Below are 14,112 nucleotides of genomic sequence, written 5' to 3'. Positions count from 1 at the left end.
ACTTTTCCTTCCTGCACGCCGACACTTCACAGCTTTCCTGTAAACAGAGGCCACTCGGACTCCCCAACGTGTGATTGTCAGTAAAATGGGGAAGTGAATAAAAACCAAGAGTGTTTAGAATCATCTGTTTGCCGTGACATTTGTATGAATAGAGGTCCAAAAATGCAGCTCCTGTTATTTTAGACTCTTCTGACAGCATAAACCCTAACAGACGTTTTGGGCTGAAGGATGGAGGAGTTCCCGGACAAAAAGCGTTGGATGTTAAACAGATCAACACAAGAGAAAAACTTTATTTATCACAACCACTTTAAAGTGAAAAGCATAATATAAATCCAGTCACATTTACTTTCCAACACTCCTTATGTGTATGAAACTTTTGTTTTGAAAAACACAGTAAAGGTGAAAATTGAGGAAAATGTTGTGTGGCAGACGGTAAAGGCCATTTTGAATGTCTTCATGCTTTAAAATATGAGCAGAAATATGGGAATTTTGTTCTTCTTGCTGCTCTTCATGAAGATGTGTGGACTTATTGAATATGTTCCTGTATTCTAGTACTCTTCATTAAAGGAACAGATAAGTATACAAATGTTTGCACAATTAAAATGATGTAAAGACAGATACTATCATTGTTCTTTGTTTAAATTAAAAACTTAAAAAAAATAAAAGATAAATTATCAATTGGACTGGAAGCAGTTTTCTCCCCAAAGTCAAGACTGTGATTTAAAGTTGGTCTGTAACGGAAAATGCTGGATTTATTCCTGCAGTTTGAACATTTTTCTTCAAATTATAAAGTTATTTATGTACAAAACAGGAGCGAGACATCAAAATTCCACAAAAGTGGAGATCCTGGTAATTTGTATTTTTTGCTAAAACCGTAAACCCCCAATATTTTTCCACCTAGAGACCATCCAATGACGATGAAAAAATCTGAAGCACAAACAGTGCAGCCACCAGCTCTATGAAATAATGTTACCGATTCAGAAAAACGTTACATTCTTCAACAAAAACACAACTAGACCTTAATAGAATAAATGGACCCTCAACTCAACTAGAAGTAGACATCAGCTCGGGCTATTTTGGAGACTGCTCCCTAGTGGTTGTAAAAAGAACTTATTTTAGAAACAAAACTAAACGGAAAACTGGATTTTTTTTTAATCCAGGATGATCAGAAATTCAGGTTGTGTCTGAATCCATCACTTGGGAGAATCGCTTCAAACATTCCACGCAAGGCCACCCACTTTTATAGCTGCATCTGATTGGTCAGTTCATAACTTGAATAACTTGCGCTACAGAAAAAAATATCCTGAAAAAAAATTAGGAATATCAAGAAAGTGTGAATAAGAAGGTAAGGGAGCCAGAATGGTTCTTCTGACCAATAGGATGAAAGCTGTTCATTTCTCTCCAGAAGTCTGCCGGGATTTTGACTTTGTGGAACCTTCCTGTTTGGAACGCCAGGAGGGAGCGGTTGATCAGTTCAGTTCTCGTTTTACTGTCAATGATCGATACTTACTAGACTGGCAAACACAGACCACAATGCATTGCATTTGAACAATTTGTCACTGGGGGGAAAAAAATGCATGAAAAATGTTTGTTTTTTTATAAATCTTTAAAGTAGTCTTCATCAGAACACAGTGGATTTATAAAATGCTTGTATTAAATATGTTTTATTTTGACAAATGGGTGATATTTGACATAGGAAATAGCCAAATAAATAAATAAGGAGAGCATGTGTCTGAATTATGCAAAAATCCAGGGCATGGGACAGTCCAGGTCTACTAAAGGTTAGGGAGTTCAGATTAATGCATATTATCAAAGTTTTTTAACATAGGAGCATAGGACAAAACTCACTTCTACGAGGAGAACAAATGTTTTGGAATGAGATTATCATCAATGAATCAATACTGAGTCGTTTCAAAAGGAATTGAAATCAAATCATAATTTTATGATTCTGAATCAAAGCATTTTAGGAAATTGGCTGCACAATTGCTGAAACACATTTTAAAAAATCTAAACATTTCAATAAAACATTAAAGTTGTCTTTTTTCTGGAAGTGGGTCAGAAAAAAATGTTTATTTAACCAAAAAGGTCAAAAGCTGCTGCCTTTAATTTCAAATCTAATTTGACAGATTATCCCTTATCTGTCCTTCACCTTGTCTTTCTTTTTCTTTCTTTCTTGTGCAAACACATCAGTAACTGCTGAACCTCCGTCTTCTGTCATACTTGTTCATATCTTGCTGACTCTCCAACTTTTTCTCTCTGAACTGGAATTCCTGAACTCAGCAGTGCTGATTAAGCCAAACACAAACAGGCGCTTCACACGAACGCACGTGACGCCACACAATGGCACAGAGCAGACAAGAGGTGCATGGCATCCACTCGCCGCAGAGCCGCTCTGCTCGCCACACCGAGACACGGTCCTGGGGGGCAAAAGGCCCGTTCGGCGCCCATAAATAGTCCTGGAGCGGTGGAGGTCACTTTAAATCATCCACCCTTAAACACACCCAGCCGTCCACAGTGACACTTCCACCATCTTCTGCTGCACCTCACTTTATGCTATATAACATACAGAGATCTAGAAATGCACACATTGCAATGGAGCTTTTTACATTAAAAAATCCAGAATGCAAATCATCTAGAACTGCAAGAAACCAAAAGGTTTACTGGTATGTTTTTTCTTCTTTCCTTCTGGGATTTTGAACTCTATGAACAGGATGATATGGAAACGTTACCTAATCGGCTGGAGAAAGGTTTAATAAAGGTGGTTACTAATCAATTAAAAAAGGGATGACAACTAAAAACCCACTCTGATTATCTTTTGATCCATTTTCAAATCAGTCTTTTTATTATGAATATGCTGTTTTTTACCAATTAGCCGCAGCCCCATTAGTAAAAAATAACCATTAGATGCCTAACATTTTAAAAACCTAATACCTTTGTAGGGATTTATGTACTTGAGCATAAATGCATTCCAGCACGTCGATTTCTTAACAGCGTCTGCTCTCTTTGCTGCTCAGCCAGGTTGTTCTTGAACGCCGTTCTACAGCTCTTTGGAGCAAAAAGCCTCCGCCAGCTAATATGGTGTAAAGAATTTAGAAGGTCACCCCTGATGCTGGACAAGAAGGCCTGGCTCACAGTCTGTTCCAGTTCATCACACAGCTGATTGATGGAGTCAGTTCACTGCGCGGGGCAGTCAAGTTCTTCCATGCCAACCGTGTCTTTATAGACTTCACTACCAACTATACGGCCAAGAAACAGGAGTTTTCCCAGATTCCTTCCAGAAAGTTGGAAGCTTGGCTTTGCCTACGATGTGTTGGCACACTAAAGTCACAAAATCAGCCTTCACTTTATAAGTGTGGGGTAACTGAACAAGCTCTATTGCTTATTGGACCAACAAAACTTATTCCTAGGCTGGTTGACAAAATATAATAATCAATGGTTTTGTGTGCAGTTTACTGAAATCTGCTCATTTGGTTTGATCAGAGCTTAAAGTTTTACATTATTGGAGGCGTGTTTTTATATTTTATTTAGGCAGGTTGTGACTCAATGGGTTGTCTCATTTGTTCACCTTTCAGCATATCCCTGCAGGGGTCGCCACAGCAAATCACTGATTCACACAGGTGGTTTGGCAGAGGTTTTTACACCAAATGATTCTGTAATTTATCCGTGCTGGGGACAGGGAGACCCAAACTAGGAGACCCCCTTGTGGCTACATAGTTAGGAAGTAACGTGAAGGGTATTCCAAATGGGTGAATTCAACCAATTTAAAAATTATTTTGGCCGTTGTTAGTAAAGAAAGGTAGGCGGAGCAAACAGGCCAATTAACTTGTATACATTGAAGAAAATGTATACCTTATTATACATTAAATCCTTTTTCCTAAACATTCACATTTATTTTTAAATTGGTGCTTTTCAAAGATTGTGTTTTTTTTAAATACGTTTTTGAATTAAAATACATGTTTTTGCCATTAAATACGTTTAAATTTTGTAGAATTTTTATATAATATTTTTAACCAGCCTCAACAAATGGGTTTAATGAAAGTAAAAAAAGTAAAAACAAGAACAAATAAAAGGTAAACTTTTGCTAGGAGTTGGCAGTCTGTGAAACCTACAAGTGTAACTCGCTGGTACAGTGCTTTAGTACAGTGGCTTTCCCAACGCTTGTGGGTTCCAATCCAACACCCAAACCCAAAAGTGGGCCATGACAACACGAAAATCTGCTTCCCAGAGCCTCCCTGCCTGACACCCAGCATTAAAGGCTACATTTGAAAAAGAAATTCACTTCCAAAGAATTCCTCTGCAGCTCATCACCCCCTCATGAACAAGTACATTTAAAACTAAATAAATACAATATAAACACCCCAATTTGATTTCATTTAGATCTGATGGTGTCGTCATCGAACCGTGGAGTCCACTGATCGGCTTTGTTGATCAAAGCTGTGGCAAAAATCGGCATTAAGGAGAAGCAGACTGGTGCAATGTGTGCACTTCAGACAAAAATCTAAAACCTGATGTGAACAGCAGGTGGATGGACGGCTGAAGTTTCTGCAGTCCTGGGCTTTTCTTTCCTTTCCAAATAACTGTTTTTAATGTTCTACCATACCAGAAAATCTGCTGACATTCACTTCTATTTTTGTAGTCAAGTTGCAGCATAATTCTGCACTGAGGCGGTTTGAGATTTTAGATCCCAAAAAAATAAAACAGACATAAAAGTTGTCTGAAGTATTCCCATGAGAGGGAAAATGGAGCATTTACCGTCAGCCTGCTGCTGTGGCCACATTTTGACTGCTAACATGTTGCTTTTATTTGTGAATCTCATTTTTTCACAGGAGAGCCAAGATGTTTGATTTCAGATAAACTGATGTATTTTTTTTTAGGGTTTTTAAGATTCTGCATTCAGATTTAGGTTGATGTTTTGAAACTAAAGCCACGTTCATACTGTGCATTTGACGTGTCTTCTTGAATGCACGTTTAGCCCACGGTGTTCACACTGGACGAGCAGGGAGGGGCTTCTTTAATAGAAAAATGTCCACCATCTATAGTTGGCGGAGACATTTTCTTTCGCAGCTCTATTCCATGTCATAACTCCAATTATTCATTCCTCCTTTATGATCAATTTTCAAATGGTTGACACTTCCATGAATTTAAAGGGACGTCATGCATACGTCACTACCCAGTCAATGATTGGTCAAAGTTTGACCCGGTTCGACCTTCAATATGCGTTCAGTAGCTACACATTACACGCATACGTTTACACACTTTTCATCAGAACAGACAGCTTCAACATGCTAGCCGAGGGGTAGTGAAAGTAGCTTTTGGGAAACCGAGATGGTTTGTGTGATGGGAAACTCCTCCTCTAGCGGCGGGGGAATCCTGGTCAGAGGACGTTGAGACACCAACAGCCTACAGCTGAGCTTCAGCAGCAGCGGGAGGGGAGGGAAGAGCAGAGCCCTTTGGCTACATGTTGTTTTACCCCCATTGTGGTTAGAGCACACATGTGCATCACACGCTCTCTCACCCACGGCCTTCATCCTGCGCCCCCCCACCACCACATCTGAGCAAACACCAGCTCGCCATGTATAACGCTGAAAACCGCTGAACAACAAGTGCAAAACTGTTCCAAAGGCGGGTGGGGGAGCAGGCGACAGATCACAGTTTGGAAGACACAAACCAACAAATATCTGATGTGTTCGAGGTCTCACTCACAGTTGGGACAAACTCAAAAACATCCAATAAGGTTGAAGTGGAACCTTCCGCCACAAATCCTGTCTCTATATTTCAGAGGCACGAGGGGATTAACACATAACTTGAATAATTTGGAATCCTTGTGTCAAAAAAAAAATACTCTCATTATTCAAGTGCAAGTTATTATACAATGGGGATGGGGATGGGGGGGGGGCTTTTGTGACCCAACCTGCTTTAACAATTTTAATGGCAAAAGGGAAATATTCTCTGTTGTTACTGGAACCCGTGGCCGAGTGTGCCGCTGCGAGGTATGAGACGCATTTTTGATAGACGGGAACATACCACCAGAATGACCTGGTGGGGGGGGGGGGGGGGGGGTGTAAGTATGACTCAACAATCCTGCACTTAACATTCATAATTCTGACCACCACTGTAGAGATTAAAGGCTGATATAATCATCAGGAACATTTCTGGCCATAACAGTTATGTTTCTTTAATCTGTTCCAACTTCACAGTAATGAGATAGGAACAGTATGTACTGCAGTGCCATTTCCTCAGTGGGGCATAAATGTTGTCATAATTAACAAAAGCAATGACTTATGATGCCAATTCTAACCACAAAGGAAAGAAAATGGTTAAAACACAAAATGAAGGTTCATTTCTGTGGTAAATTTGGGTTATTGGACATCGAAATAAATGGAGACATTGACTTTAACCCTTGTGCCATCTTGAGGGGTCAAAATGACCCCACCCTTACATTGACGTGTTCTCCCTACCATGACAAAGGTGGATAAAGGTGGAAAGATTTCATGTAATCCATGGACACCAGTGAAGATCACAAATCATTGAAGAAAAAAGGTTCAGAGCACTGTCTAGTGGGTCTAGATGACCCCACTCCCAACGTTAAAGTGCCTAGGATAGCACAAGGGTCTAAGTCCCACTGTGACAATTATGATTGTTCTGTTTTTAGTCAAAATCTTGTGTCGTTTTCTATGACAGTTTCTGCAGAGCAACAGGAGTTCATCAGAAATTCACCTCTGAATTGTTGGCGCATAGCAACCCCGCCCCCCTTCCCCTCCCTAGTTGCGGAGTGGATACCCAATTTTTTTGCATAACAAATAAGATTCATTTTCAAACTGCATTTTTTCTTCTGGTCTCGATTCATAATAATTGGAATCCAGAAATACTCAGAATTGCGATTTTGAGCTTGAAAAATGCCACAAGAACATGTTTAAAAACACCAAAAAAGATTTTTTTAACAGAGTAGCTCTTTAAAACTAAAAAGAAAAATGTGGGGAAAAAAAAGTTTTCATTCCATATGTCCGCCTTAAAACTCCCCAGAAAGCACCTGCATCTTGAGAAGTCTGGCTGATGTAGAGGATGGAGTACTTTCCTCTGCAGACCTTTTATCACTTCCTTTCCACTAATAGCATAAAATCGAGCAGCACAGTGGAAACCAAGGGCCTCAGTACTGAATTACCCCCCAAAAAAAGAAAAAAAGGTTAGAGGAGATGGGAATGCACTTCGGTTTTAGCATTACTCTTCTTCATCGGTAAATATTTCATTAGCGATATCGCTCTTGTCGACGTCGTCTTCTGCCTCATGCAAAATCGTCCTAGGTCACTGAATGCTTTCTAAGTGAGATGAGAATGATGGAAAAAAGGAAAACTTTCAAAGCTGAGGCTGGAATCTTCAACTCAAAAGTAGAAAAACTAGATCCCCAGCTTAAAGAAGGCCAACTTATTCAACAAAATAGGGAAAGACTCGAATATTTGTCTTTTAAAAATGCATACATTTTTTTCTACAAACAAAAAGAATTGTGTTTATTTTTCCTGTTTTGCTAACAAATTGGGATCTCTATGCAATTTAAATACTAAAACAAAAAGAATTATGTGTAAACAAACGTTCTTGTTTGTGTGACAGTTTATTTTGAAATTCCATTTCTGAGTATTTCTATATTCAAATCTTGATTCAGGAGCTCATGAATCAAAAGTGCCGCTAAAAAAAACCTTGCAGCACTGACATAGAAAATATGCTGGGATTTCGTTTTTCAAGGACCTTTTTCAATTTCCAAATGTTTCCAGGTTTTTCATGACCGTACAAACCATGTCTTTATACTTCACTAGTGTTTGACCAGTTTTAGAAATATCACTTCTATCCAAGTCCATCTACCTCTAGGCAGACTTCTTCATATAGCTTCCATTACTTTTCTCATACATTAATGGAAATTTGCTTTATTTATATGTTCACTGGTTCTTTAATAATAAAGTGCTTTCAAATTAGCCACGACTTAAATTAAAATTTAATTTGACCTCAACTTACTGTTGGGCAGTATTTATATAAAATGACACATTACATTTACAACATTCAACCACATTAAATTCAGTAAAGTAAATTGAACTTAGAAAAAAAAAAAAACTAGGTCAAACAATTAATAGTTTTACATATGTGTGAGTTTTCCTCCAAAAACCCTTCACAGCAGCTCTCAGTGTGTTTTACAACGAAATGGGAATAATTCCTTTTAAATTGCAAGGCAGGCAAACCCATTCATTACACAGCCTATTGTTTCCTTGAGCAGAAAGCAGACACGCGAGCGTAAATCAACAACTTCTCGCTTGATCCAGCTCATTCATTAGCTTACCAGGCAGATCATGGATGACGTCCAGGGATGACGACCATGAGTAACGCTCCGTTCCCATCTGGCTAAGAGAAGATGGCGAAGACTCCAGCTCATATGCACCCCGCTTCTTCCAGTGCAGGAACATCTTTAATCAATCAGCAACTTTATCTTTATAAGAAAGTCACTTTTGGGAGATTGGAATTCTCTTAACAAGACCAAGAACCTGGGAATTGTTGGTTCAATCCACTTAAAAAAACAACCTAAAGTTCTGAGGATGTCAGAAGTAACTTCCATGCTGATTAGTTCTGAAACCTGAAGGCCTTGCTACACTTCACATTTTTTAAATTTGCCCTCTTGGTCTAAATGCGGGCATTTCATCAAGAGCACGCGACATTCCCAAAAACTACAATTCATCACGCCTCCCGGGCAGAACGGCACCGATTCAGCAGCAGGAGGAAATTGAACCACTGCCACCCACCACGCAAAGACCAACACAGGTCTCTGAACCTTCTGTTCCAGTGCCTCTTCCTGTTGATCTTGTCGGCTTCTAGGTTCTCCACTAATTATCCTCTGAAAGCCACCTACCAGGAGCTGTCAAGCACCAACTGCTGCCCTCTCCTAATCCATTTAACGGCACTATTCCTGACTAAAGTTACAGACACCAAACGGCTAAAAAAGCACTGCGATCCCATCTGCGGGAGTCATGAACATTTCCCTGGCCGTCACCTTCTCCGAGCCCTGGCTCTACCCATGGCTACGTTCTTCAAAGAGGACAGAACTTGCGTGTCAGGCAAGCTGTTCATGTGTAGGATCTTTTGGCAACCGGGCGGGGGGGACTTTCTGTGCCCACTTCATCAGACAAGTGTTGCATTCACACAGAGGTGAGTTGCATGCTGGGATGGGCAAGCTGGGCCAGTGGGCTTTTGGACTAGTTGACACAAAGGTCTCTTTTTAGGCCTCCTCCTACATTCGGGGCGGACTTACTTCATGTCTGGCTGAAACTTAAAGGGTGACATTTGTCTGCATTGATTAGTGCCCGCCCCCTTTATGAGCCCTGAAAGATTTATTCCGGTTTATGAATGCTCCGGCCTTGTCCCGAATGAGCTCAGTTATTTCTGAGGAGGGACAATGCGCCAATTGGCCTCCTGGTCATGAAAATGAGCAATGGGAGTCTTGTTACAAAGTGCTTAGCCAAAACAATGCACCCCACTTCTCTAATATCTTAGAAAAACAGCTGCGGGTTAAAGCAGCGTGCAGTTAGATACCTCAAGCAGAGACATAATGTTTTCCCCAGTGCCGTTTAAATGCTCGTGCACTGCTATTATGCATCTAAAATGGGACAAGAAATACTGTGAGAACGTGCGGCGCTGGCCGGGGGAAGGGAGGGACGTTGTCACACATAGCGACCCACATGTCCAATTTTGGGATAAGAAATTAGAGGGTAGGATGGGAGCCGGTTTGCTGCTCAGCTCTGGGCTTTGCAGACATATGGTAATAATCTAAAGCAGCTTTGAGCGCGCAGCTTCCCTTTTAATGAAAAGAGCGGCCGTGCTGCATGAGAACCAGGCTGCAAACACCAGGGCCAATTTCCACCTACTGCAGAAACAAAAGCCAGTCGCCATGGGGGTATTAGACGGCACTGCTTTCATCGTCACCATTGACCAAATCCCCCCTCAATCAGGATGCTTTTGCTTGCCGTAAACGAAGAAATGCTGATTACATCCTCAGAGTTGCCGTTTGCTTCCAACTTATCTCTAAACTAAGGATCTTGATAGAATCCATTCCTAGTGGACTCCATACAATAAAAACACACATTGTTTCAGAGAGACAGACTCAGGACAGACACAGGCCTCACCTTGTGTCTGTAGTCAGATCCAAACTTCTAAAATAGCCCAAGATCCAGACAAATATGGGCCATCTACAGCCATTATACCACCTTTTTCAATCACACATCACTAAATTCCTGTAAATATGTAATCTCACAAGATTTTAAACTGCATGTCTGATTCATCTGACGCAACTGGACTTCAATAGCAATCAAATCGATCCTGCATAAAAGCATTTGGTTGACTAAATAAATAGCAAAAAATATAGATACAACTCCTAGAATTGAAGCCAACCAGGTAGTACCTAATGCTGCAGTTCCTGAAATGACCACAGGAGGCCGGTGTAAGAACTGAGCAATTTTTCACTGAGTTTTTGTTGTTGTGAGTAAAGACTTCTGGTTTTTGTCTGATAAACATATTAGTTTCATTTTGAAGTTGAAGGCTCTTCTTCTGTTTCCTTACTGACTCTTTTCTACGAAAACAAACTTTCCAAATCTGTGTGTCTTTTTGTTAACTTTACTAACTTAGGGGTTTCAATTTAGCGGCTTTAAGAAAGTAACACACGGATTCTCAATATGTGACCGAGCGACTTGATGTGCGCCGATAATAAATCGGATTTGGTGTAGAATCCAGTAGTTTTTCAAAATAAAACTTCCTTCAGAATCAGATTGTAAATAAAATGGAAAATATATAGGTTGCGTTTTTTTCTTCTTCTTCTACGGTCTCATGGAGCGGTACCGGTCCACAGCCCGGTAAATAAAGGATTCCTTTACTCCAAAAAAGCCAGATTCAAATAGTTCCACAAACTGTTGGCTGAATGTCTATGGTTTCTATGAAAATTACTTTTTAAACCAACTTCTAATTAAAACGCTGTGCATTTACTGCTAGCTTTTTATTTTTGGTCAGTTGGGATGTTTTATAGTCCTGATGAGACTTGCTTCCATACCCACAATCCATGTCACCATATTCCATGTCTGAGAGAAAAAAAACAAAAACAAAGTCCTGCTTTTAAAGCCCCTAATGAGCTGCTTTTTCTTCTTTCTCAATAAATCCCATACAACAATTCCAATTTGATCATTTAGCACAAAAACAACTCCTCAAATATTTTTTGTGTAATAATATCCAGATGATCCCTTCAAAGTGCTAGCGAACACGTGGATTTTACAGTCTTGGGTTCATTTTCTTCCTTTTTGACATTTGTTATCATTTTCCTGCAGGTGTGTGAATTTCTTTCAAGCTCCAAGAGACAGATGAGCTGTGCTTTTATTTAGTCTGCTGCCTGATGAGCTCATGCAGAAACCATGGTTCAAAGAAGTTCCTTCAGCTGTCAGCCCTCTATCTCTACTCAAGAGTTTTTCAAAGATTTGCTACCAGGGTTTCGAGATCTTGCAGATCCTGCAGAATATTCTGCCTAAAGGTTTTCACCATATTTGATTAAATTCCCTATTATGGACTTTGCTTTTACCAAAACCATGTGTTTATCAAGGCTATCAGCTATAACCATGAATAATTTCAAAATAAAACAGAAAATATCTGTGTGTTTTTTTATTTCCAGTTGATGTATTCCAGGGTGACAAACCCAGGCTGTGTGCAGAAGCTCAGAGAATTGGCTTCGCAAAACCATCATGCTCACTGAAATATTAATGCTGTGCAGAGAAATGAGTGTGAGAGTGGGTGCAATATGACAGGACTGTAAATGAGCCTCTCGGAGCGTCTGCGCTGCAGGGAGAAAGACAGCGGAACTTGAGTGTTGACAAAGGGAGTGCAGTCGCAGGCTTGAGCGCGCACACGGAGTTCTGGGGGGTTATATTTAGCAAGGCGTTCCATCAAAGAGGCTGGGGTCCAGCCTTTATCCACAGAGGATTGATGTGGGACTTTTTTTTTGCACTTTAAATAAGAAAAATTCAACGATTTCTTGCTAAAAGACCCTTGTCCGTACATCGTGTACTTCCTCTGTTCATGCAGATTATATACCGTCAATGTATGCATGCACAGACGGTCAATGCAAAGACAAATGTATACCTTTGGATCTTCATCCAGTCAATATATCTGTGTCCTCCAAGCATGAAGAAGCTGTTGGGTGTGCAGAACATACTGCACACTGGAACATGCAGACTGTTGCTGTCTGCCACGGAGCATCAGCATGCGAACACATAAGGCTGATCTGAACACAGACCTGCAAGAACAACACCTACAATGTGGTCATCCTAAAGGAAAACTGCCCTTTTGCTTTTTAAATGTAAAAAAAAAAGGTACTTTGAAGATATGAAGATATTTGAAAGAGCAGCAGAGATTTCTTAAACCATGTACGTCTTTTATATAGACGTGTTCCCTCACTATATCTTCACCTATTGCGGTCTTGCTGATTTTTTTTTTTTTTTTTTTGGGGTGCAGTTTTGCATGCTTTCTTTTTTTTTTAATAGCGCATTGTGTTCTGTGTCCTGATTGGCTGTAGAACACTGCCAGTCAATTCTCAACTGTGCAGTGTCTGCTGTACAGTGTGCGTTCAGATGACCAAATCTATAGAAATCTGTAAGAGTTTCAAAGTATGAAAAAGTTGATGTCTGTCTGAGAAAAAAAAGTTTATAAAGTGTGTAGTGAGGAATTTTAGAGCCATAAAAAAAACCTAATCCTACTTCTCGGATAGCATATTTTAATTTTTTTAGACATAACCCCCGTGATAAATGAGGGAACACTATAAGCAATACAATAAATTGTAATCATTTTCAATTCACACTTAATTTAAGTAGCAACTTGGTATATAAAAAAACATGTTTCAACAACAAAGTGGGACGGAGCTTAACCTTATTATTCTCACCACTTCTATAGTACAAGGTTTAAATAAAGTGATCCAGCTGCTTGAATGTAGAGTTTTAATGTAAAAATGTATTGATTTTTAACCCTTTAACACCAGAGCTTTAGCTCCAGTGCTTACTTTCAACTACTGACTGACTTTTTACGAAATTAAAGTAATTCCAGCGCATTCTGAAGTGAAGAAAAAGCAGCCTTGCACTGATATGCAACACTTTATGTTAGTAATGTGTTGCATATTAGTGCAAAGCCAATGTGTAAACCCACTTTTCTTTTTGTCAGAATCCACTAAATCACGATGAACGCATAAACGGTCAAAGAGTTGCAGTAGGTCAAAGAGAGTGTGTTTTTTTAGGCGTCACCAGTGACATCTCCGGTGTTAAAGGGTTTAAAAAGATCTTGACTCACGGCATGTGTTCAGTACAGACCATTTATCATTTGCTTCAGTTCAGCATGGCTCAGTCTGGCTCTACTCAAATTTAAGCTTTTCCAATGGATGGGATTCCGCAGTTTGGCTTCAATATTTAGCACCTCCTTGATCAGACACTTTGGAGACAGAGTGGACGTGATTAAACTAAAGCCTCGGTTCCACCGAGTAGTCTGGTGCGGTCCAGTTAGGAATGGTCCAGGCTATTCAGGTAAGTGTTTCCACTTGAAGTTGGACTGTCACGGCCCGTGCGGATTGAAGCTGACAACAACAATGGAGGTCATCCAGCTCATTTTTTCTGCTTGGCTTTTGGTACTACATACATCCAAACCATTTAATGTTGTTTGAAAGAAGACTGCAGGAGACAAAGAAGAATAAAACCACTTTCTTTGCCGTACTGACCCTTCAGCCAATCAACGGGTTTCAAACGGTAGCTGGTCCGTTCCATTTTTTTCTATGGATTCACAACCAACAGCGGCCTAAAATGTGTAAAGTTCTGTCCGACTTAATGGCTCCATTTTATAATGGAAACATTCAATATACCAGACCGGACCACTCAGTGGATACGAGGCTTAGGAGGACCATGCAAGAATTCTTAAATATAATCTTTCACTAATTTAACCTTTTGGGTCACACTAAACTGAAAGAAAGGTGTTGGAAATCTATCAGACATCTACAGCTTTAGCTTAAAACTATAAATAAAAATCAGTTTTGTTTTTTTTTTTAAACAAAATTTTTTCTTCTTT

General features: G+C 39.8%; 1 protein-coding gene across 4 annotated transcripts in view; it reads right to left on the bottom strand.

Moving 5' to 3' along the window:
- plekhg5 (pleckstrin homology and RhoGEF domain containing G5) overlaps window positions 1–14,112 on the bottom strand; it is a 90,701-nt gene that overhangs the window by 60,863 nt on the left and 15,726 nt on the right. Inside the window, exon 1 of one of the 4 annotated variants that reach the window (XM_023956882.1) lies at window positions 8,324–9,189. The exons of 2 other annotated variants lie outside the window; for them this stretch is intronic. In XM_023956882.1, coding sequence (XP_023812650.1) covers window positions 8,324–8,447 — 124 coding nt within the window. In that variant the 5' untranslated portion in view covers window positions 8,448–9,189. Of the gene's footprint in view, window positions 1–8,323; window positions 9,190–14,112 lie in introns of those variants that run through there. One more of the 4 variants, XM_023956881.1, reaches the window with a different exon arrangement.

The sequence above is a fragment of the Oryzias latipes genome, chromosome 7 (genome assembly GCF_002234675.1).
Source record: "Oryzias latipes chromosome 7, ASM223467v1".
Lineage (NCBI taxonomy): Eukaryota > Metazoa > Chordata > Actinopteri > Beloniformes > Adrianichthyidae > Oryzias > Oryzias latipes.
The sequence above is the reverse complement of the archived record's forward strand: the minus strand, read 5'-3'. Positions and strand labels throughout refer to the sequence as shown.